Consider the following 26854-nt stretch of genomic DNA (forward strand, 5'->3'; position numbering starts at 1 on the left):
ATACTTAAAAAACGATGTACTTAAAACTATAAGCATATACAAAAAAAATATAACTAACAGAAATACAATTTAATTACAAAAGCATGCAACTAACCTAAAAATAATTTAAATCATCCGTTGATAATGATTGTCATGTCAACAGTCAGAACACAATGCGCATGCGTGAATTTTCAATGCCAGTTATGGTAACGCAAATGCGTGAATTTTTCTACGCCAGTTGGGGTAACGCTATGCAGATTAGAAAATTTTAATTTCCTTTATTTTGTGCTATTTTAATTCAAAAGTACTTCAGAATGAATCTGAAAGATGGATTAATTAACAATGTTTAATTTTAAATGCATAAAACATTAAGAAAATAAACAGAATCGTTTGAAATAATCGGCCGAAAAATGTTAACTCTAACCTCATTACTGTTGGGAAAAAAACCCTGAAGCCTTACTCATTTGGCGGTGGGGAAAATGGAAGATTTTTTTGGCGGGAAAGTTAGTTTTTAATTAATAATTAAAATTCTAATTAAAAATTTTAAAAAAAAGGGACCCCAGGTGCACATTTCCGACCTCTAAGGTATACATGTATCACATTTGGTAGCTGTAGGTCGAATGACCTGTCCTGTAGAGCGCCAACACACACACACACACATTGAGCTTTATTTATAAGTATAGATTATTACAATAAGTCGTATCTAAATTACATAGGTAATTTTGACTGGAACTCATTTATCATAAAATCGTTTGCTCATTTACCAGTGAATATATTCAGGATTGCTAGGGATGAAATTTTCAGTTTATTAATGAAAAATTGATAGTTCAATGGTCATTAATACTTCAATAAAATCTTGCTTTCACTTTGAAATTCTTGAGCAAAATTCTAGATATGGGTCGCATCCGCGAAAGTAAAAAGCTATTTAAAATTAGTATTAGACTGAATCCTTGTGACTTAAATAGACGCTTTTTAATTAACTTATTCTCAAAGGCAAAAAGATGATTTTATATAAAATATTATCATACAAAAACACTTTTTTCTACATTTTATTTTTTAATTAACATGAGAAAATTTGTTGCATTATAGCGATTTTTTCTTTGTTGAAATAATGAATAAACACTAATAAATAATAAAAATTATCTTCCATAGAAAATATCTAATTAATTCACACAAATGTAAAGGATAATAATCCATTCAGCCCCTAATTCTACAAGACACATTACAAAATGTTGCGATTTCTACTAAATGTTATTATTTACATATTTAAAAACTAGTTTAAAAGTTCTACTTTTTTTCCTTTCTTAAAAAAGATCATAAAATAAAAATGTAAAAATAACTAAAAAAACCCCGATCTTTAATGATTTAACGATTTTTTTGCGATACGTTGAATTTTGTAATAATTTCATATTACGTATTTTAATAATTACATATTATATATTATTATTTAATTATTACAGCCTTAAACGTGATATTTAATAAGCCAGAAGCAAGAGCATTTGATATCCATTTTTCAATTTTGTTTTCCATTCTGGAATCATTTCAACACTTTAAAAGCAAAAATAAAATTTATTAATATTTTATTTCTAATTGACATTATCAGATTTTATAATAATTAAAATTTGAATTATTTCATTTTTTTATATTAATGCACCTAGATTCAAAGTATTTTATTAAAAAGTAATCGCTTTTTAAAAACCCGTTTTTTTTTTTTCTATGAACTAAATATGCGTTTCTTTTTCCTCTCTAAAATTCTAAAGTTCGAAGAGAAACATCGTCGGAATGTTTATATTTGCATTTTAAGTAAATTGGAATTATAATAATATACATAACATATTGTGAACAATGCATGTTCATTATTTTTTTATGATATTCATTGAGACTTAATTTTCTCATCGTATTATTTTTAGAAATCAATTACAAAATAATTTGTATTAACCATGATATATTATTATCTCCATTATTAATATTTGTGAATAAATATTCTGATTTTTTTATATGCTCTCTTATAATATTCTTGCTTTTCTCCTTTGAAGTAAAAACAATCTACAATATTTTGTGATTTTTTTTTCTGTCAGAACAGATTACAATTTCTTTATAAAAATAATGTATTCTAAGAACAACTCGAATTGTTTATTGTTAAATTCCAATTATTAATGTAAAAAAAAATCTGTTCATAATGAAATTCTAAAATTATGAAAATCTTCCAAAATTATCAGAAACAAACAACAGTGATTTGTTTTTTTTTAAATTATAACACATTAAGAGAAGAATAAATGGTCGAACGCTAAATTTTATGTTATAACTGTAATAGACTAAAGTAGGTAACAAAATAAATAAAAACTATTCAAAAAAGAAAGAAGAATTTTTTTCTTAAAAATTTAATTCCAGAGGTTTCATTTAGAAGTTTGATAAACGATCGCACTGCCTCCAGCCGCAGCTTTCAGAACTACAAACTGAAACCGTCGCCGCCATATAGTTCCTGTTGAGCCTTGCGCTGTGTGGTTGAAACAAGACGTGGTGAGAATATTATTGATTTTGCTTACTTTTTGATATTTCAGTATTATTTATTTTGTATTTACTATTTATTTTTTCCTTCGTTTTGTTATTTTGTTTCTATTCTTTTCTGTATACTTATTTTGTCATAAACAACGACATGAACGTAAATGTCGCAAGCCGAAAGAAGAATGTGAAATTGTCAGTTTCTGAAAATTCTGGACGCATATCATTTAGAATTCCTTCAAATGAAAGCAAGCATATTTTAAAAGAATTAAACTTTTATTCATTTATATTTTGAATTGGAAAGAATCTCGAATAAGTTAATTTAGATTATGTGTTTTGATTTTGCATAAAGAATGCATAACTTTCGTTTTTGGCATGTCATAGTTATGTCATTTTAATTTTTGCAAATTATTATTACTTATATAATAATATTTTGAACCTTCATCATATGGATGAATATTTATAGCATTGATTTTTTTTCATTGGTTATGAATGGTAAGCACTTATATTTGAAAATTTTTATTCTGATAATCTGACGTGGAATAAAAGAAAATTCCATATTATATATTATTATTTTCTACAGGTTAAAACTGGCTATGTTTCCTGAAATAAGCATTTTCTTAAAAAAAAAAATCAGTTTAAATTTTTTATAAATGCATTTTTTTTTCAGTTTATAATTATTTTTTATAATTAATTTAGACTTCTTAAATTGATTTTTTAGAATAATTTACCACTTGGTTTGGTATGTAAGCATCAAAGTTAGTCAATTAATTCCACATTAGTTATTCAGGCATATACTGATAACTTATTTTTTAACTGATTCTTTTGATTTTTCACTTTTGTATTATATAGATATTATGTATTATATAGATATATATATTGTATTATATTATTGTTGTATTTGTATTTTATTATTTTGTATTACATATATGTATTGTATAGATTATATAGATGTATAATATAGATATTTTGTATTATATAGATGTATTTATATAGATATTTCAAATAAATCTACATCAAAATTTTAACTACTTAAATTTTTGAATAATATGCTTATTAATTTTTTAAAACAGGTAACACATATAAAGAAACCAAATGGATGAATTGATCTCCTTTCGTTAATACAAATGTTAAACTAAAGCAAATTGTATGTAAGTGTAGTTTTAATAAATTATTAACCATAAGAATTTTTTATAAATTATAACGATAATTTTAATGACTTATTTATTCACAATAGTTAAACATCGGGATTTTAAAAGAGAGTTTATTTAAAATGGAAACTGACGTTGCATAATTGAATCTTAATCAAAATATGTTTATTTTTTTAGATACTGAATCACACAATGGCAGTTGCCTTGAATTTGCATCTGCTAAACGTTAAGAACATTGAACCCTTCCACCGAAATTTTTATATGTGAAGTTTTTATTTATATTTAACAAAGGTCTTTAATTAAATGCGTGAACTTAACAAAAGATTTTGCTTTGTAGATTTTCAAAATGTGTTAGAAATGTTATTAATTTTCATTGTTTTGTTAATTGTTATGCTTTCTCAGTAAAAATATTTCTTATTTTGATTATTTCAGTTGAGTGTTGGTATTATTTTGAGTATAGAATGCTGCAAAAATAATTAAAAGAATGTAATTTGCTTTCAAGGTTGGAAAAAATATTTAATTTCAGATTCCTAACACCTTTTGTAAGCTTATATAAGAGTGAGCATAAATTTACTAAAAGCTAATTGCTGTCGAAATTAAAAAAAAATATTCTGACTGTTACTTTGTTCTTATCTTAATCATTGAAACTTAATATCCAATGGAGTTAAAAAAAATATGATATGAAAGAACGTCTTGAAAAGAGTAATTAAAGTTTAATTATTTAAAAACATTAAATTTATTATATTACACGTCTATGTCTTAAATTATTACATTACGAAAATGTGATTACATTAATATTAAATACCAATTTATACTCCAAATTTCCTATGAAGGAATTTTTTTTAATACAAAAGTGAGAAAGCAACACAAATTGATAAAAATGCTAGTTCCGAAATGCATTGTTTAAGCAAGATATTGAAATTGATAGCAAAGTTGTTTTTTCTTGAATTTTATAATATTCTTTGAAAAAAAAAACTTTTTTACGTGGTTGTCATGACAATGAAATGTCAATTATTTCCGCTACGTGAAAGTGGCGCCACAATATATGTGGATTGCCATGTTAAACGAGTTTCTATTAGTATGTATGAGAGTGAGACCTCTGTTTCTCGTTCTCTGTGGCTATGTCTTTGATCATTAATAATCTAAATGTATAATAATTTCTGAGTTAAAAACTTACATTTAACTCTAAATCTCTAATAATGGTTCTACAAATGCCAACGAATTATCATTGTTTCAATTCCAATTTGTTCATCGGAATCGATGAATTTTTGTCTCCCTGTATCTTCAGTCCTTTCAGTCGTTCCTAATGGCATTCGTCTGAAATAAAACAAGCTGTGTATGAGAAATAAAGCATTTCAATAATATTCTTATTTTAAGACGCTTACAACAGTGACAAAATTAAGTACATCACATTTAAAAAATTCTTCTAGCGGAAATAAATGAATAACATGAAAATAACTTTTACATTTTTATCTACAATATAATATTATGGATATTATTTTAGAATCCTTATCACGATACAATACATATATAAAACAGGAATGACTTTCAATAATCTTACTTTAAAATGAAAACTATTCAAAAGAAATTCACAATATAATGTTTAACCTTTATAGTGTAACTTAACCTTTAATAACTAACCTAGGGTAATAAACTTAACTTTTACATGGTATTAATTTTATTTTCATGAAATGTTCCTTCAATGTTTATAATTTTTTCCTAAAATTTGATAAGTAATTCATAAAATAAAAACGATATTAAACAAAGAAAATTTACAGAAATTTTTTTGCTAGGTAACGGGCAGAAATTGAACTTAACTTTAATTCTTTACCGTTGCTGCTAAGATTTCCTGCATCTTCTAGGAAATAATAAGTAATTATTAAAAAAATACGATACAGTTATAGAACAGTGAGAAGCGAGAAATTTTGAGTAATGACTTCTTAATGCTTACATCCTAAATACATCAATAAAATTCAAACAAAGGCAAGAAAAGTAAAGCCTTTGGGAACGAATGACGTATTTATTAGAATCAAAGAACAAGAATACATAAAAAGAACTGCTGATAGAACACAGCAGCAGGATTCTAAATGTAAACTATAATAGCAGACGATTAACAACATATCAAGAGCAACTATTTATTTTGTTTATTTTCATTATTTTTCATGGAATATTAACAATTTAATTAATTGACTCTTAATCATCCTTCGAAATCTTTTTTTATATTTCAGTATTCGTGAATATCACTTTGAAAAGTTCTAATATAACAAATTTTAATAACTTATGGAAGAAATGAGCTTTCGACGATTTTTAAAAATAGCTCTTTAACTGATATTCGCGTTTTAATTAAAAAATGTCGAAAAAATAAAAGTATTATGCAAAATTGATGCAAAATTATTTTCATGCAAAATATTATAAATAAAATTAATTTAATTCTGAGCAACACAGAGTATAATAGCTATTAAAAAAATTTGACGAGGACGCCGATAATATTTTTTAGCTATTTATTTTGATGCAATAAAACATTAATTCGCTTTAAAATTATCAAAATAATTTAGGAAAATTAATGCGATGATTAAGAACAATAAATTGTGCTTTAGTATGCTTTGTTAATTTTGAAGAGATCGTGGGCATGAGTTAGAGTGAGTTACATCTAATAAAAGAAATTTTCATTATTCTAGATATATTAATTACAATAAACCTAAAATATAAACTTAATCAAACATTTAGAAAAAATAAATATACACAACGGAACAAACTCTGATTGCAAAGCTCATGACACAAAAGGAACATTAAACACACAAATAAGAGTTGTAAGAAGTGAACCACAAAAATATTTTTAAAAAAGCATTTGCATACAAAAACAAATGGAAAACTTAAAAGCTATAATGATTGGAAACAATAAAATGTGTATAATAGGTTTAAGAGAAAAATGCATTCAATTTTAAAAATATTGAAAAACACATCAGGATTTCAAATATTGAATACACTCAACCTTTTAATACATATATTACATATTAAAACTTTTAACTTTAAAATACATATTAAGAATTTAAGAGCTTTAATCTTATAATGTCATAAGGGCATGTTGAAATGATGAATTTGTCAAAAACAAAACATAATAAAAAAATTTATATAATTTCTGCATCGAAAATTTATTTACATAATTAAACTTGGCTAACATAGTCTTAAAAAAAGTTGCTATTTTTATACAATAAAAAATATGCAATTTAGTATGCCATAGCGTTTAATCAAGAAACACAACACAAGATTACGCCGAGATTTCAATAAAAAAATGTCAACCACATCACGAAAATAAATCGAATATACATTACGAGTATAAAAACGATTATTTTGATTTAAAAAAAAGGATAAAATCATTGTTTTACAGCAGTGATCAGAAATAAATTTTAAATATTCAAAATTAGATCAGATTAAGAATGAAATTCTAGAACCACAAAGACAGATTATTAGAATTTTTTTTTAACTTTTCAGTAAAATAAAGTGCTGTTATTTTACATTTATAATTTAACATCTCGTGGAATGGCCACCATTTTCAATTACCACCTCCTATCTTCCAGCCAGTAATTTATTCATTAAAAATGTAGACATCAAAGCAATATTAAAAAACGAAAGAAGAATCGATTATAAAATTTCTTCTTTGAATCAGGATATTTAAATTTAGGAAGTTATATAAAAGCATGTAATATAAAAAAGAAAGCATAATTCGTAGTAATTAACTATAGGTTTTATCATTAGAACGATAGCCTACATGTTTAGAGTCTACTTATAGATATTTGTTTAAGTATCTACTTCAGAAAAATACTTACATTTAACCCTAAATCCGTCCGTTTTTGAGCAGCAGATGCGAAAGTGTTATACGAGATGATCGTTCCAATGGCTGTTTCTTCAACTGGTGGTTTTTTGTATTCCAGGACCTTCCGCTCTTTCAACTGTGCGCAGGGATATCCATCTACAAAAAACAAGAATTATAAAGGACAACGAGGATAATTCATTCGCAATCCTGTTTTAAGACGTCTTCAGTAATTTCGCATAATAAGGTTTAAAAATTATTCTTATTGCGAAAATAATTACATAACATGAACAAAACTTTATTTGTTAAGCCTGTAATGAAAGTATGGATATCCTATTAGAATTAATTACTGCATTTGTTGTCAAGATACATTTACTTAGCAGATTAATTTTTAAAATACTAATCTAAAATATAAATTCAATTTATTTAAGATTATCTTTCAAACTATAATATTTATGTTTAAAATTAAAAAAAAATGAAGTAAATAAGCAAATGTCAATCAGTATCAGTCCTTACGAATAATATTAAAATTTATATAAATAATTAATTCAATTTATTATATATCTATTAATATATGATTCAAGAAAATCAAAGGGTCAGGATTGAAATAAATGTATTTTTTGAACAGTTAAGTCGGCCGAGCAAGGATGCAAGACTGATTAAGGCAATATCAAAAGCTTTCATAACGTAGTTCGCAGCTTAATTACGATAAAATGCCAGTATTGCAATAATATTTCCAATCAATAAACAAGCAATTATATTACTATTACAAAAAAAAGAATTAATGGTTATCCTCAATGAAAACAATGGTGAATTCTCACCCTCTCCATCAGCTACTGCAGCATTAAAGGGTTTAATCATTTGGTTTGATTTATTAAGAAAACTATTTGACAAGAAAAATGTACTATTGTTCGGGTTTTACCAATTATAAAGTTGTCAAACGTTTTGATTACGTCCTGATACAAAATTCTTAACTTTGAGTGTTCATTTTAATTTGAAAAAACTTTCAATATAAATAGAAATCAAAAGAGAGAGAAAACTCATATGCAAAAATCTATTAAGTTTCAGCTTAAGAATTGTAATTTAATATAAGATTGGAGAATGAAAGTTAAAAGGTAAGATTTTAAGGCTGCATATGCACTGTATTTTTTTAAACACGCACAAACATAAAAAGAAATCTATCATATTATTGGAGTTAAATGAATAAATAGTTAATAAACTCGAAAAAAATCAAATCAATTTAGAACATTTATTTAGTCTTACTAAGTTGTTGTTATTTATGGCAATAGTCATAGCCCGCTGACAAACTCTTACTAAGTTAACGGAATACAATACAATAGAGAGTGAGAATACAATATCTTAATATAAACGTTAATGCAAAAAATATTGACTCCATAGTTATTTTTATAACTAAAGCAGAGGAACCAGTCAAAAAACGGATATACGTGTATAATTAATGTTATATAAAAAAAAACTATAAGTAAATATAAAAAAGTTATTCTCCAGAATTACTACTTATACCATCTGCAAATTCAAAACTTTATCTTTTAAATGTTACAATTTCATTTACGTGCAATTCTAATTAATTTTTTAAAATGCAATAATTAATTGAATCGATGCAGACGATTTTGAAATACAAAAATTTATAAATGTTCCATTGTGAGACAACGAGAATATTTTAAAGTGCTCTAACTTTATTCTTTAATATTTGTGCTTTAGTTTTTAAATACTTTCATTAAAGAAACAGCGTTTATTATTGATTCCTAAAGAATTCTGCAATTTATTTGATTCGATTAAAATAATAAGCTTTCCTGTGGCATAATTCATTCTATACTATTCATTTCTTTCATTTTAATATATGTTTCATAACATATATTAAATGCGTTATGAAACATATATTAAAAATTATCACATATACATTACATACATATCACATATACATTACATACATATCACATATACATATTAAATGTGTTACATTGTATTTTATTTTTAAGGAACGAGGATATAAAAGAAGTGTTGCCAGAACAAATCAGCAGAATTCTGGAAGAACAAACACTATACGAAAATTTTAAAATCAATGGAGGAACAATAATTCATTTGGTTTAATTTCATCTACATCACGATCCATATCACAAATCGGCAATTAATTTCGTGTTTTTATGAATAACAGTTACTTAATTAAATGCTTTAAAACATTCAGTGTTTTTGAAAAAAATTGAACAAAAATCTCAACAGTTACAGAATAATATTAACAATTTATGTAAAAAATTAACTACAGACATTTTTCAAAACTCGTCTGGTTCAGTTGATATTTTTATTTTAATTAAAAACCGTTACAGATGATAAAAGGATTATGTGTATTAAAATATTTTATACTAAAGTAATTTTTCACTAAATATTAGACATGAAAGTACTTTAATTCCTAGCAACGAAGATATTTTAATTAGTATGCAATATTTTAATTATAAAATATGGAAAATACTCCTAAAAATATTTAATTGCCATACTTTACAAAATTTCGCTGTTTCTTTTGAAGCTACACGTTTAAACCAAAATCTAAGTAAAACATTAACTCTGTCCAGACAAGCTTTCAAACTAGAAAAACCACACTGAAATCCTGATGAATAAATAATATACGAACTTTGAATGACAAACTCTATTTTATTGCAATTATTTATTTTCCGAAATCTTACTATAAACCACATTTTTCAATCCCTTTCTCACCCAAGAGATAAGCCATAAATAAATTTTTTTAAAAATTTCGCAAGTTTAATCACGCATTTTTTTGAAATTCCTTCAGTCTTGCATATTTTATGCACATTGCCTTAATGTATTGAATCAATAACTTTCCGTCGGAATTTGCTAACAATTTCGATATTTACATTCAATAACAGTAAATTTTCTAATTTCTCAAATTTATATATTTCGCTTTCTATTTTCAATTTGTCAAAGATTTTTAAGTATTTGTTCACTAAATCTTCGAATGTTTCAGTATTTAAAGAATATATTTTAATTCTTTATTCCTATTTTCTGTCAGCAATTACTGAAACCTTCATCATAGTACAGTAGAAGTGATTTACTTCTTTCACAACACTGATCATTTATATTTGCACATTTTAATCTATTGCTTCTAATATTCAAAACCTTTCTAGCTAATTTATGGGAAAGCATATTTTATTTCTAAATGGAATAGAACATAGTTAATTTTTTATTCGAAATGGAACAGTGTAATGCAGGACGAATTAAAAATTAAGTTTAGTAAAGGCAGTTACAGCCAAAGGGCTCAGAATGAAAATTAAAACATTTGAATTATTCAAAAACAATTATTTGCTTACATTAAGTATAGCAAGGACAATTTATATGAAAGTGAAATAACATATTTCAAGTTCATAATACTTTATATACATATTACAAAACTGAATCAAAATGAAAAAAAAATCACACTACCGCTGTATGACCAAATTGGATGCGAATGAAAGGAGATAGGATATGATTAGGATAATTTAATCGATTAGGATAATGAAAGGAGATAGGATAATTTATTAATTCTGTTTAAATGAAACAAATCGCTTACCTCGTGTCTTTTTGTATCCATTTTTCGGAAAATCAATCTTTAAAAGGCGTACCGAGAAGAAGAGAGATATTTCCAATCCTTCAAAGAAAACAATGTTTTTTGAATGATTATTAGATAAGAATTTGCAAATAAATAAATAAAAATTATTTTTTAAGCGTTCATGAAGTAATTAAAATAACCAACTCCAAACGTCGCAACCAGAATTTCATCTGTTGAATGTAACAGTTTGCTGTGGATATGTTTCATGCCTGCCCTCTAGCGGGAACGACTGTCGTTATGTTAATTTCAAAAAGAAAGAAAATAATTAAATTCAAGAAATGATATTGTCATTTTATAACAACATAAGCCAATGATGTTTTGTTATTATGACATTTGTTTCTATAAGTGAATTTCTCGATTTTGTTTTTACTTTAAAAGGATCTGTTGGTGACAGCCTTTTCCTAGCATTGCAGCCCATGAATGTATGTATCAATTATGAAATGTTTAATTATATCTTTATATTTTGCTTACTGTTTCACTGTCTTCGGAGATTTGATTTGTAAGAATGCTATCTTTAAAATTTTTGGATATTTTTTTTCCATTATATATTTTTCTTTGACTTTTTATTTTTGTAACTATCTAATAAAATAACGTTTAAGGAAACATAATTCTTATGAATTCTGAATAATTTTCCTTGTCTTAAAAAAATCCCGAATATTCTTAAAATACTGTCACAAAGATACAAGGCATTAGAAAATACTATTTAGCAATCAAATCGTTTTTTTAAATTCATAACATAAAAGAATAAAGAAATTGCCCATGTACTTGTGATAACATAAAAGAACAACATTTAAACATTGAAGGAATGTTTACATACAACATTTACATTCATACATTGAAGGAATGTTCTAGAATAATTATCCAAAATTTTCTAGAATATTTTCCAAAATTTTCCACATTTATCCAAAAAGATAAATTGTTAATTTCCTAGAGCAGAAATAAATAATAGATAAAGCACTTTAATTAAGATAATAATTTTTAGATTACTGTGGTCATGATGGGAAAGCAAATTAACTAATCAAATGTTCTAATAATTGAATAATGAAACTGTTGATAAGGTTTATTTGCGTCTCTTTATCAAAAATATTAATATAAAAGAAGAGCTTCTAATGACTGAGTTATCATATATTTAATAAGTGAAATTTAGAAAATTGCGTCTTCAATTTAGAGCACTTTTGAAGCAAAATAAAAGTTATATATATTTTTAAATTTTAGTACATGACTCTAAATGTGTTTTGTGGGCCGGGATAGCCTGGTTGATAGGGCGTTCGCGACCCTTGGGTTGCGAGTTCGAGCCCCGACGGCCGAAGACTCTCCGTGTGTGTGGTGTCTGGCGCACATATAAATCACTCTTTGTTACAAAGTCCTCCATGTCGAGAGTAATAGCACTGGGGGTACTGGATCAGGCGTGATCGTTCTGTGATTCAGGTCTAAATTACGATCTGTGGATGAGTGAATGAAATGCATGAATGAAGTCCACCCCGTAAAAATGGTTGTGACGCATTTGTAGCGAAATCGTATTCTTGGCCCTAGATGGCGTTACTGAAAAACAGGATACGCACACTTGACTTCAAATCGCTCACTTCGTCAGTGGGCTTGTCTATGACAAGTGCCATTTGAAACAGCAACAAATGTGTTATGTGAAATGTGGTGATCCTAAATACATTTACTTGATCTTAATTTAAATTTTGCTTATTTATAAGCAAAATAATTGGAAAAAAAACCTATCCTGGCTAAATATTTAATTAAAATTTTCACTATTTTCCATTTATCATTAATCAAACGCTTCCTTTAAAGTTTATTTCTCACTTCAAGAGTCGAGAATATAGATTGGCCACAGTTTGTGGATTTCATAATTTACACTAATAATAAAGACGAATATGCCTGTGTTGGTACTCCATAAGCCAGACCATTTGACTTATATCTACCAAATTCTGAAAAAATTTCCTTGTCTTAAAAAAATCCCGAATATTCTTAGAATACTGTCACAAAGATGCAATATATATATATGGGAATGTGCACATCGCAGCGGCTTTTTTGAAATTAAAATTTTTTTTTAATAAACTAAGAATTAAGCTGAATTTTGCTGTTTTACTCGTAACGGAACATCTCTGTACAAAAATGAATTTTACATCATTTTAAAATTGAAACAACTGTCTTTTTAATAATACCAGTTTAATAGTCGTGCGAGATTTTGCTGATTCTGGACAATTTTTAAAAATATTTCTTTCCCGAATTTCCACCAATAGATTACATTTTTGCTCTGAAATTCTAACCATTTTCATGGCTTCGTGAAATATGTAATCGTATGATTGTTTTCATTGTTAAAAACCAAAGAAGAAGGACTCTGTTTAATGTTCATATAAGTTACAAATACAAAAGTGCTTATAATAATACAAAAAAATAGATGATAGGTGAAACGGATATTTACGTTTATAATGGTGTTATGATTGATTATTATGATGTTATGGCAGTGGTTTCCATAAGAAAGATTTATAGATATAATAAACAGAACATGTTTAAGACAATTTAAATATTATGGCTACAGTTTTTGGCAATTTGAAGGAATAGTGGACATGAAGTTAATCTGTACGATTTATCGAAAACAAATATAACTAATTTTCTCGGTAAACCGGTTGGTCGCCTGAGGTGACTAATTAGAAAGTTTAAATGTAAGGCATCAAAGCTCATAGGCTGATTTGTGGATGGATGCCCTAAGTCTTTCAAACCCACACTTACTTTTTCTGTAACAAGAGAGACATACATAATATATTTTAGTCATCACCTAATAGCTAATTTTTAAACTGTTGGAGATAAACATATTCTTCCAATAACAAAAAAATCGCTAAATGACGTTTAAAATTATATTTTATATTGTTTGAAGAAAATTCCACTTTTCTACCAATAAAAATAACCGAATAATGAAACTTTAACTATCATTTATGTCGAGGATTTCCTGGTGGCCGCTTGTGAACGACCACTTATTAACATATTGTCTTCCTTGGTATCCATTTAATTAGCCTAAAGATGTGAAACTCAGAACTTCTCAACACGCACAATCTTACAGGAGAGTCGAATTTTTTGGTCCAGAATGTGAATCATCCAAGAATATTTCACTAAATATGACTAAAAGAACCAAACTGTACAAATATTTGGCTTTGGCTTTGGCAAAATTTTTTCAACAATATCCTTAATAACTCAAGCAACATAAAATAAGCACTTTACATTGCATCTGCAGTCGTTTTTGAAATTAGTTTTTGGGCAAAGATTAGAGTGGCAACTTTGCATAATAGCAACACTGAAAAAGCGAAATTCTTTCTGTGGTTTCAAGAAATTGATTTCGCTGAAGATTTCCGAATTTATTTACACTGCACGTCATTTAATCGACGTGAACGTTCCTATAAATGTATCGATAAAATTAATTTAAAATGCGATAATTTCAAAGTGAACGAAAAGAAGGAGGAATCACAGAGAACGAAGTGCAGCCGCATCGAACCGACGATATATATACATGTGTAATGATATTTTAAACTCTTAATTTAAACCAAATTAATTTCCAAAGCTTTATCTTAATTTAGCCCATAGTAATTTCATTCTCTTATTTCCTGATACAATTCCACTTTCTGTTTAATTAATTCAACTGAAGTTGTGTAAAAATTACTGCTCAATCACTTCTACGTATCAAATGAATGTGATCCCTTCGTTGCCCTTGTCAAAGGTCAACACATGTATTCAATCGGCACGTGGCCGGAAGTCCCATGTTATATAAGACTAGTTATCATTTTTTTCGCCCCTTCTTTTTTACTTCTGCTTTTTGCCGTGCAGCGCCTTCTTGTAAATAAATCATGCATGTCTCCCGGGAGAGAATAAAACGAAATTAAAAATACTAAGTCTCATCTATGTCTTCATTAACCTGCAATTTCCTGTTTGACAGTATAATTACATATGATAGATATTTCCATTCGCCCACCTAATTTTGCGCCCACCTGTATCTTACAAGTAAAGTTTTATTTACCAAAAAAAAGGTTGAAACTTAAAAAAAAACCTGTTCTAAAATTTTATTTCTTCAATCATGGTGATAGCAACTTCTTATTACCAGTATCATAAACCAATGATTTATATCATTTATTTTACATTGAGGACATCTGTATGCATAAAATGAAGTATTTTTATGCTCTGTCTAGTCGAATTGTCACACTTCCATACGCAGTTAGTGAAATTTAACATGTGATTAGTTGAAATGCTGATTCAGTGTACCTCAAAGCCTGAATTTTAAGATATAATGTAGAATATTTAGTTGTTTAAAATTTTGTGTTGTTTTGGAAGATTTTTTCTTTATGTATTTTCCCGTAGTATCGCTTCTGGATATTATATAAAACCAGTGGCAATGGTCTCGCCGAAACGACTTGCATGCTTTCCAATAAAGGTCTTATCACCATTTTTCCACATAAAATTGCAAATTGTGAGTAAGGAAGCGTATTATAAAGTCTTCTATTGTTCATTGTTGCATGGCAATGGTGAGTGATAGTTAAAAAATATAGATCCGGCATTTATCCTGAATCGAGAAATTTTACGGTACTACGCATTTTCGACGGATTTTTGCTGTTCGATTGATACCAAATTGTGACACAAAACAACAGTTGTACTCACAAGTTTATATGTTTGCGAAAGTACAGACCTGCAGACTGTCAAACGTTTGATGAATATGATTCGAAATTCGATAAGTATCTATGTTTTACTGCATACCTGCACACTAAATTTTATCTACATTGCCAGTTGCGTTTTGTAGCCAGCAACATCACTTGTAATATAGCCATATAGAGAAACTTTCTTTGATTAGATTTCGTTCAAAATTTGACAATCTACAAATTTGGTAGTAATTTCATATACAAAATCTAAGCCATATAGCTCAAAGCATTTTTGAGTTGTCGTGTTCCTAATATAATCGTGTCATAATGCCAAAAACATATTTTTCGAAGACAAGAAGGTCTGAAACGTGCAGATTTGTCAAAATCTCGAGTTCGAATTTTTTGATTACAATATTTCCTTTATACTTCTTATACTAGAAAATGAAAATGTAATTTTAAGGACTAAAAAACTAAATTTTAGGAACTAAGACTAAAATTCTTGCTTCCAACAATCAGCTTAATTATTACTTTTATTATAAATCCAAAATATTTATTTAAATTGAAATTGGAAATTTAATTCTGAATTTAAAATGAAGAATTTTGGATAACTTATAAAAATAAAACTCATTTTTTAACTGTAGTTCAGTTTTGAAAAATATATTTAGCAGCACGCTTGGCTTTCAAATTACGAACACTTATTTTTAAAAATATAGAACAATCATAATAATTCTACTCGGAATTCAAGCAGCTGGATACGGCAAAGTTTGTGCAAGAAACAACAGATATAGCAATCAAAGTTTAACATAAAAATTCAATCCTCATTTCTGATTCTAAGTATTTACTATTTCTGTCAATAGAATTTGTTCTTAGAATTTAATCAAAAAATACTCAAATAAATAGCACTTGTAATGCTAGTTTGTAATAGAGTACAAACCCAGTTAGCAGAACTGGACAATAGAAAGCCATTTCGGATAACAATTTGCCAATTTGACTCAAAGTTCTGAACCTCTGGACATAACAGGTGAATAGAGTAACAGCATGACAATGAGATTACTTAATAAATGATTGTGCTTAGAATGTAAAAGATTTGCTTATGAGATTAATTTATTACAAACTAGCAGCCTCTGGCGACCAGCCGGTTCTCAAATCTTAATGCTTGTTAAAATTTTCAATTAAATTTTTTTGTGTAACTTGTCTTTTAATAGCTTCTTCATCGAAATATTTGTAAGTTTCAAATTTTGATAGTCATATAATTTACTCATACTATTATAAAGGCCTGAAGCCATAATGTACTATCCCTCTAATTTTTTATCAGCTCCCGTAAAATTTCAATATTAAATTAAAGTGGAAATGATTAATTTGCAATTAATATAAAAACATTTTTCACTGAAATGATTCCTATTTGTATAAATATGAATGCGGAAAACAGGGTCTTTCAGCATTTAAGTCATATGCACTAAAGAATAATTTTCATAATTTATGTAATATCCCAAGAGCTATTTAACAAAAAATTTTCAGATTCATCATAAAATGCAGTTTTTAGTTTTACTTTCAAAAGGATTTAAATAACTTGAATGACATTATTTTATTTTGTTTCGGTCTATAAATTCAAAAAATTATGAAGTTTAAATTTTATACAATCCTTTGGTCCAAAGGAATCATATTCTGCAAATTATTCTTTATACTTTGATTTATTTTCTTCTAAACGTTTCTACCTTGCGCTATCAAATCTTATCGATTTATGAATTTTGAATAGAATAGTTTTAAAAAATCAGCATTTTCATAATCTTAAGTCAATCAATCTTGAGTAAGCCTGGACACTGATTGGGGTATCATCTTTGAGACGGTCGATAAAGTGGTCTAAAATTGGTCTACCCTTGGTCAATTGGCCGATAAAGTGGTCTGCCGTTTTTATTCAATAGTGATATTCAAATTTTCATTAATCAGTCGGTTTTAGTGACTGATTTTGTTGATCGGAGTGCATCTCTTTGTATTTGAAATATTAGTGTCTGAAGAATATTTTATTAAATATGATTTACAGAGCAGAGGATCTAGATAAAAACTAAACATTCGTAATGTATTGGAATTTTTATTGGCTCAAATTGCATAAAATATAAATATTTACTTCATTTAGACTCTTTTAATGCATGTATTTCTATTATTAAAGGTCTAAAAATTAGCCGTTGAGTCCAGAATTGAAAGGATATATATTAAACCTTGCTGATTTATTGAATTAATAATGTAGATATTATAAAAGATCAAGATAAAATGCAAGACAAAGAAAGCTTTGTCTTGCATTTACTGTTTAGAAAATATCATATTTCATATTTATTTCATTTAATACAAATATGTGCTGAAAATTACACTTTTATATGTTTAATTTGGAATGATAGTTAACTTATTATTTTTTTTTAATTTGTGCTTTTACCTCTGTGATGGCAGCGCTTTGCTAATTTTTCCTCATTGGAGCATAAAATGTTCGTACAGGTAAAATTTTATTATTTTTTTTTTGGGGAGGAGGGGGAGGGGAATAGAGTGTTGAAATATATTGTTAAAATAGTTTTTCAAAATTTATTAAAAATAGAAGCTTACTTTATAGGTTGTAACATTGGTATCATTAAAAAGATAATTTTAACTTGATGTAAAAATCCTTTTTAAGTGGTGATATTTTTGACAGTTATCGCGAAAAAACGCCAATATTTCGCTTAATTTTTAATTAATTAAAATTCTAATAAATAATTTAAAAAAATCGCTCCGAGGTGCACATTCCCGGTTTCCAATATATACACATGCCAAATTTGGTAGCTGTAGGGTGAACGGTCTGGCCTGTAGAGCGCCAACACATACACACATTCAGCTTTATTATAAGTATAGATAGATAAGTGGGGAGAAAATGAAGGGGGGGGGAGAAAGATTTTACAAGATTGTTTCTCGACAAATTTAGTCCAAAATCAAGTTGGTGGGGTCAAACTATGATGGTTATTTAGACATGAAAAGATGATAAAGAATCTTAACGTTTTTTGGTAATGATAGGTCATAATTTATTTCTTTAATTGCGATATTATCGCTTTTGTCAATTTTTTCAAAGAATCTTGCTGATAGTTTCGTGAGAAAAATCCTAAGCCAAGAACCATTACTAAATATTTTGCATTCTATTACTTATGTAATTCTGAAATGTTTTGAATGTAAAATGTATTCACATGAGGCCAACTATTGCGCGCAAGAATTGTCTTTCTGCTATTGTCCCGGTATTGTCCGAATATGAACAGTTGTGAAACATTGTTGGAACATGAGATCTTCCTGAGGTAGGCGTGGCTTCTTATTGCGCCACAATAGTTGCCTTGTGCGAAAGCTAATTTATAAGCTATACACGTTCTTTATTATAAAAATTACATTTTATAATAAAGGATATAGAAAACACATCAATACATACATGATGGTGGTTCGTAGCATACAAATCATTCATACAATAAACTAAATAATTTTTGTTTGTTTTTTGGCTTCTCAACATTTGTGAGCAGTAAAAATGAAAAGATATGAGGCAATCTGCATGGCGAAGCCGAGACTTCCCTCAATATGACTTAGATCTCTAACTTTAATGAAATTAGATTAGGCAAAGGGGTAATAATGTCAGTCTTCTATGGAGTACTCAAGGTTAATTGGCTTATTATCGACGAAGACGACGTGATTAGGGATTGCAATACCGGTATACCGGGATACCGAATACCGGTATTTTGAGCCATTTGTACAATTTTGTAATACCGGTATTCGCAAATTTAAATACCGGTTTTTCGGTATTTACTAGAAATTTTTAAAATTGTCTCCACTCTATGTTCAGGGATCGCGAACATAGCAAAATAGTATACGTTTTTGTTTTTATGTCTCCCTAAGAGCGAAATTAATTAGCTAATTAATGGCTTAATTAATTGCTTAAATCTAAATTAGCGAAACATGGATTGCCCCTGAAAGAAAATATTGTATTCATAACGACTGATGGAACAACAATTAGGAAAAAAGTTGGAAAGTTGATTGGTGCAAATCAGCAGTTGTGCTATGCACATGGAATTCAATTAGTAGTAATAGATGTATTATACCAAAAAAATAAAGAACAGAAGAATCCAAATACTGTGGATATAGAAACTTCGGATTCCAACTTTGAAAAGAGTAAGAGTGAGAGTGATATTGACAATGAAGATAATGACAATGTAATTGTTAAAGAAGATATTGCTAATGAGGATGAAATATTAACCTATCAAGAATTGCTTCCTGTAATTTATAAAGTTCGAAAAATTGTTAAGATATTTAAACGTTCCCCTATAAAAAGGATATATTACTAAAATATATACTAACTGAAAATAAAGCAGAATATATGCTAATATTAGATTCTAAAACACGTTGGAACAGTTTACTCCTAATGATGGAACGATTTTTGAAACTGAGAAATCCAATCCAAAAAGCAATAATTGACTTAAACCTGTAAATTTATTTTTCAGAGAGTGAATTTAACTTAATATCCAGAACTATATCAGCTCTACTTCCAATGAAATAGACTATTGAGGCATTATGTCGGAGAGATTCTAATTTATTAACAGCTAATGCAACAATAAATTTCATGTTGCAGTCACTGAAAGAACAGCACACATCACTATCTGAAGAATTATATATTATATTGAAAAATCGCACAGAAGAAAGGCATACTGAAATAAAAAATGTCTTATGACATAATTATAATGATTTTAAAAATGAAAACGAAAAAGAAAAGAAAATAACCAATTCAAATCTGATTAAGTTTAAAGTAAATTTTTTAAAAATTTTTTACCCAAAAACCTATCCACGTTCAGAAGAATTCGGTTCAATTATCGAAGATTATAATGTCACTACTGTCGATAGTGAAATGGAATTATCTCTTGAACAAAAATTAGAATTAGCGATAAATAAAAAAATTTCAACGAACTAAAATGCAATACAGAAATCAGCTATATCCAAAACCATCCGACGAGAAATCGATTTATTTGAAGATGAGGGATTTAGAGGTAAATACTTGGAAAAAGCATATCGCGCATTGCTAATAGTACCACCAACTAGCGTAGATGCCGAAAGAGCGTTTTCGACAGCTGGTCATTTTTACACAAAATTACTTTTCAGGCTTAATGACAGTACAATTCATGCATTGTGTTTTTTACGATCACATTTCAAAAATTTGTAATAGTACCACAGACTGAATAGTGATATTTACACTTTTTTTTTATTTAAATAAATAAGATGCTTTTTTACTTTTTTGTGATTATATATCGTTATAATTTATAAGTTTCAAATTATTTTTTGTGATATTTACACTTTTTAACAAAACTGGCAAATAAAACAAAAAAACACCTGTGTTTTCTTTCTTTTTCTAAAATTTCTAATACCGGTATTAAAACCGGTATACCGGTATTAACATTTAAAAAATACCGAATACCGGTATTGAAATTTTGGTCCGGTATTGCAATCCCTAGACGTGATGAATGTTTCGGCCGAGCACCTGGACTCAATGGTCCTCAATCTCCGAAACCTTATAATTTTGAGAATTTTAACCTTAGATTTATGATCTGAGCCTAGATATTTAACTGCCTGGTTAACTATTGATCTGTAAGGGAATTTGTTATTAAAAAAACATAGATGGATAATAAACATAATAATATTAAATACAAAGGAAAAAATAAATAATTTAATGATTAAGTAAGCATAAATTAATTAGTTTAACTTGTTTTTGGTGTGTGAGTGATATCTTTTACCTGCTGTTGGCATTGAGAAGTCATGTCTGTTCGAGGTAAAGGAGGCAAGGGACTTGGAAAGGGGTGTGCCAAAAGGCATCGTAAAGTTCTTCGTGATAACATGCAGGGTATTACAAAACCCGCAATCAGGCGTTTAGTTAGACGTGGCTTATTATCTTCGAATCAGCTTAGAGAAGGGCGGAGAATGAAATTGAGGACTGACTTGAACGAGAACCGACCAATGAAGAAGCTCCTGGGAGTTGGAGGGCGTTCCAGGCGGAGATGTTGAGGAGGTGGAAGGGTGAAGGGTTAGAACAGGCAATGGATTGGAGAGGAGAATTCTCTGGCCAGTAGGAAAGCTTCTATTGGCTTAAAGTAGGGTTTGAAGAAGTAGAATTTTTTTATCGTTGTCAAGACATGGCTCTCTAGAGAAGACTATGAATTGATGAAATGTAATGAAATCATTTTAGCGGTCCTCGGAGCGGGTTAATAATGATACTTAAATTTACAAATCATCTTACCAGTACCGGAATGCTGAAATCAAAACATAAAAATCTATTAAAATAATGAATCAAATAACTTTTTACAAATAATCATATAGCTTAGAAATACTGTTCATAGGTGTGTTAGGAGCCCAAGGGTCTTCCAACATCTCTTTCACAACCCGTTAATACTTGTGAGAATATTTAAATAAAACAAAGAGAATCTTTCGCCCCTTGTCAGGGCATTACTGTATATTATCCATCCCCACTGAAGATGGGTTGAGATCATGTATTTAAAATCTGATTATACCCAGAATAATGTTATTAATTACTGCCCATGTTAGGGGCAATGAATGTAAAATTTAAAAGGTTTTCGATAAATCTGATAGTGGGGCGGTACTGACTCGAGTATAGATGGAATGTGTGGCGGGCCTCTCTCCATAACCCCTTCGTTTCACAGGTTTTACATCTAGCTCGGGTAAGCTGGTAGGTGCGTCTGTTTTAATTCCAATTTTGAGATACGCTAAGTGATTCAGATTATAGATATTTTTGTAATTTTGGATTTTTTTCAATTCCTACTATTAGCTTACACTCTCTCTCTATATATATATACTTTGCTCAAATTTTCAATCGTTAATAAAATACTTTTTATTCATCCACTCAAGTTCAAATACATTTTTTTAACTTGCAGTGGATGACACTTGATGTTAATACAGTTTTTTTTTTCAAATATTAATTAATTAATTAAATTTGTCCAATAATTTCTATTTGGTCGCCAAATCCGTCGCCATGTTGCCAAATGGTCACCAAGCTCTATTTTGCCACTTAATATTGTAATTTTGTCATATGCATATACATATTTATATTAATTGTAATTATTTAATAAAAAGTAACTAAAATAAAAAAAAAATGTTGACCTGAGTAGGAATTGACTTAAATTTTTTTTTATATATATATTACTTGTTTTTTTATTTTTGTCAAAGAAAACCCAAAACTACAAACCAGAAATGGACATTTGGGTTTTCTTGATTTCTGTTGGCGATTCTGTATAGTCATTGTTGTTGTAGTTGGTGTTTTCTTTTGCTTCTTCCAATATGTTGAATTTGTATAGTTTAAAGATATATTTACTTCTGAATTGCAGTTATCTTCTTTGGAAAGCTTCTTTAGATTATCAGGTAAAAGAATGTTTGGGAAAATATCGATTGATTTGGAAGACTGAAATCTATTTGCATATTGCATTGCCATTTTTGGGTGTCACCATGTTGCATTATTGCTCTTGTTTGCGGATGATATAAATGTGGACTCGTTCAAGACGTGTCCATATTAAGTGAAATCAGAATCGAGTCGTTAGAATCTGACTGATTGTTTGTCCAAATATTTATTTATTTTCGGCTAAGATAGAGGATTTTTCTTCAATGATATGTATATTCTAAGAATTGGAGGTGTTAATGATTGGTATGATATTTTAATTCTATTAGGTATGTTTGAGGTTTGCTATGTGAGGGTAAAAGTGAAATGGGCCTATAGCTAATTATTTTAGTGGGGTCCTTGCCAAATTTTAGGATCGGGAGAATCCTGTCTTTCCCAAGTATTTCTCATGTGAGGGTAAAAGTGAAATGGGCCTATAGCTGATTATTTTAGTGGGGTCCTTGCCAAATTTTAGGATCGGGAGAATCCTGTCTTTCCCCAATACTTGGGAAATTATTTTAGTTTGAATGTGAAATTAAAAAGATTAGTAAACTTATGGAGAAATAACGTATTTACCCCTTTTTTATTAGGTTATGCTTGCCCGTTATTAATTGAATTATTGATTTGACATGGTAGTAGGTAGTATACCATTTTACTAATTTGCAACGAGTAAATTAAATTAAATCATTGCAAATCAATATGCATTTTAATTGTCTGAATTTCAAAACTTGATGAAACATTTCAGCTCCTGACAACGCATCGATTTTTCCACTTCGATAAAATTAAAGAACAGTTAAGTTTAACATTTAAAGGGAAATGCTCTTCTGAAATTTATAAAGAATTGATCGAAATTATATCTCAGATTGTAGGAACGCATTAAAATTCTAACTGAATCTCTAAGTCACTTTTATTAGAAAGTACAGAATAGACTCTTGATTTCACATTTATTTTAGAACTATTTAACCCAGAAACCGCAACAGGGATTTTTTTTTTCAGTCTACAATAAATTAGCAAACTCATTTGTCAAAACTATCTGGAACAAAAATATTTCCAGTAGATCAAATAGCGGTTTTTGTTTGCCACACCCCACCTCCACTCACTGCTACACCAGAAAAAATATCCCGATCATTAGATAAATCAAAATTTGCAGATTAAGACTTGATGGCGTCATTATTCGTTCAGAGTTCATAACATCTGCGATTTCCGGTCTTTTGATTCTGGTTTGTTTTTCATTCTAGAAAGGAAGATAAGTGGAATGTTTCTTAGAATTCTGACACCGTACAATCAGTTACGAACGGGATGATTTTTAGGAAATTAAAAGTAAGAATATTTCTTTTTATGAATTCACCTCTGTCATTCTCAGAAATTCTACAATCCATGAGTTTCTTCTCTGTTGCATTTTACACATTTGAAATTCGTGCCTTTGTATTAGACGTAGAAACCATTCTCCCAAGTTTTATTTTAGAAAATTAAGATTTATTTATATTTTTTATTTCTTTATTTTATTGTTTTGTTGGTTAGACTTTGCAAAAACGAAAGCAGTTGTTTTAACTCTTTCTAGGGCCGTGGGAAGTATGCTTCCCACCAAATTTATTAGTCTTTGTATGAAATTATGTATGTTGGCATAAGTTCTGACAAATTTTTTTAGAAAGACAGAAACCTAGAGGCTTTAGTTCTTTATCTCACACAAAATGATGTTTCTTGATTTGTTACTTAATTATTAATTAACCAAATTTATTAATTCATCAAATTAAATTTATCTAATAAGCTAAATGAATCTCTTTTCTTACTCTAATTTCAAGCTTAAAAATATTTTAACATAATATGACTAGAAAAAAATGGCCCTTTAAAGGGTTAAAATATCAAAGCTTTTCAAATTATTTAGTTCTTTCTCCCACCAATAACCAGTTAATTTATATAGCCATTCAACAATTATAAGTACAATCATTGTTTCTGATAAATTTTCTACTTTATAATTTAGAATTTCTAAGGATCGAATACACTCATTCGTTCATCGATCAAATTTGAGATGGCACTTTCAATAAATAAATAATGGTTCTCTTTCTGGCGACTTCCAAGATCTTTCAGCCTTTCTGTTAGGTGGGTCGTCATGGGGCAGACAAAGACCATACCAAATGCTTACTACAAAAGCTCCGTAAAAAAATGTCAAATTAAAGCATTCAGGATATATGCATATATAACTATAAAAAATATCTTTACCAATCAAAAATTCGAAATTTTTAGTGATTAACATTTTTTTGAGATTGCAATTAAAGAACATGCTTCATATTTTCATATTTTAACCATATAATAACTAGAAACTCTCATGGTACGGTATTCCTAATACCCCATTCCTAATATAAAATTTTCATACAACTTTATAAACTTTTGTTCATGTATTCCGCGAAGTGGAGTTATCTTAGACAACTTTTTAACAAGGTTTATTAAACGTATTTTAGTCAAAAAATATGGAAAAATGTGCAATTACGAAATACCAGCGTATGTTATTTTGTCGAACTGATTTTCATAGAAGAAATATAAAATTGAGCTTATTGGTGGAAGTGAAGAAAAACTTGCATCAAGGAGAAACACTTCTTAGTCATTTTTATCATAGAATCTGAAAAAATAATATAATAAATATTAACTTCCATCATCTATTTAATGTATAGCATCAAATATGTTATTAACAAATCATGGAGAACAACAAAAAGTATATATATAATTATAATATTAATAAATATTATGGGTAATATTATTATTTTCGTGCATTTAATTTTAGAATGAATTTATATTAAATTTAAAAAAAATATAAAAGGAAAAGGATACATATGAAAGCATTTGTTGAAAAATTATCTTTATAAATAAATTTTATCCATGTTTCTGTTTATTAATCGTTAAATATTGAATAAATTCGAAAATTAAACTACTACTTCCTATTACACAAGGTAAACTAATTTACAACCGCTTTAAAGTCATGATCAAAACTATCATTATAATCAATATATTTTCAAAATTAGAAATATAACTAATGCAAATAAATATTTTGAACTTACCTCATTGATGCTTATACAAACCGCGATGCTATTACTATCCAAGTCCCTGAGTTGTTTAAATAGTTATGAAACATTTCACTTTCTAGAAAGCAGTTTTTAAAAATATTTTGCAAAGTTTTCATTATTTTTCAATTTCTGAAATATATTGATAATCAAGGAAAGTAAAAATAATTTCAAATCACAAGAAAAAAAACAAAAACAATTTGACTAATCTCAGATTCCATTCAAATCTACTCAAAAATCTGATCAATTGTTTTGACAACCATCTATCACGTGACAACCATCTATCTCAAGAAGAAGGTCCATTGATAGAAATAAAAAAATAATGATATAATCAACTTATAAGATATCATTCTATATGTATTTTAAAAAAAATGTTTTTTATTTTTGTTTAAACCTGTTCAGATTTTTAAAATATTAATAATATGAAAATATTTTCTTATCAAATCTGATTTTTAATGTATATATTTAAAAAGTTCAATAAATATATTTTACAATTTTATTCATTTTTTAAACGAAATGAATTTGAAATAGTAGGAAATAATAATTATAAATTTCGATAAAAGTATTGTTATAAATTTTGAAGGCTGCAAATTTTAATAAAGGATCTTTTTTTAATTAATTTTATTCTACAATATTATATTTTATTAATGGCGACATTATTGTTGTTGACAAACTATTGTCATACGAA

General features: G+C 27.9%; 1 protein-coding gene across 6 annotated transcripts in view; it reads right to left on the reverse strand.

Moving 5' to 3' along the window:
• Positions 1 to 26854, reverse strand: part of LOC129975639 (uncharacterized) — a 53373-nt gene that overhangs the window by 891 nt on the left and 25628 nt on the right. For 2 of the 6 annotated variants that reach the window (XR_008785042.1, XR_008785044.1), the window contains exons 3-6: positions 21462 to 25727; positions 11021 to 11098; positions 7460 to 7602; positions 3663 to 4949 (exon numbers count right to left, since the gene is read on the reverse strand). Coding sequence is in view for 1 of the 6 variants with exons in the window: in XM_056088730.1 (XP_055944705.1) it covers positions 4926 to 4949; positions 7460 to 7602; positions 11021 to 11098; positions 21462 to 21540 (324 nt within the window). In the remaining 5 variants the exon portion in view is untranslated. Of the gene's footprint in view, positions 1 to 2399; positions 2477 to 3662; positions 4950 to 7459; positions 7603 to 11020; positions 11099 to 21461; positions 25728 to 26854 lie in introns of those variants that run through there. The other 4 variants (XR_008785041.1, XM_056088730.1, XR_008785040.1 and 1 more) reach the window with 4 other exon arrangements.

This window comes from Argiope bruennichi, chromosome 7, assembly GCF_947563725.1.
Source record: "Argiope bruennichi chromosome 7, qqArgBrue1.1, whole genome shotgun sequence".
Lineage (NCBI taxonomy): Eukaryota > Metazoa > Arthropoda > Arachnida > Araneae > Araneidae > Argiope > Argiope bruennichi.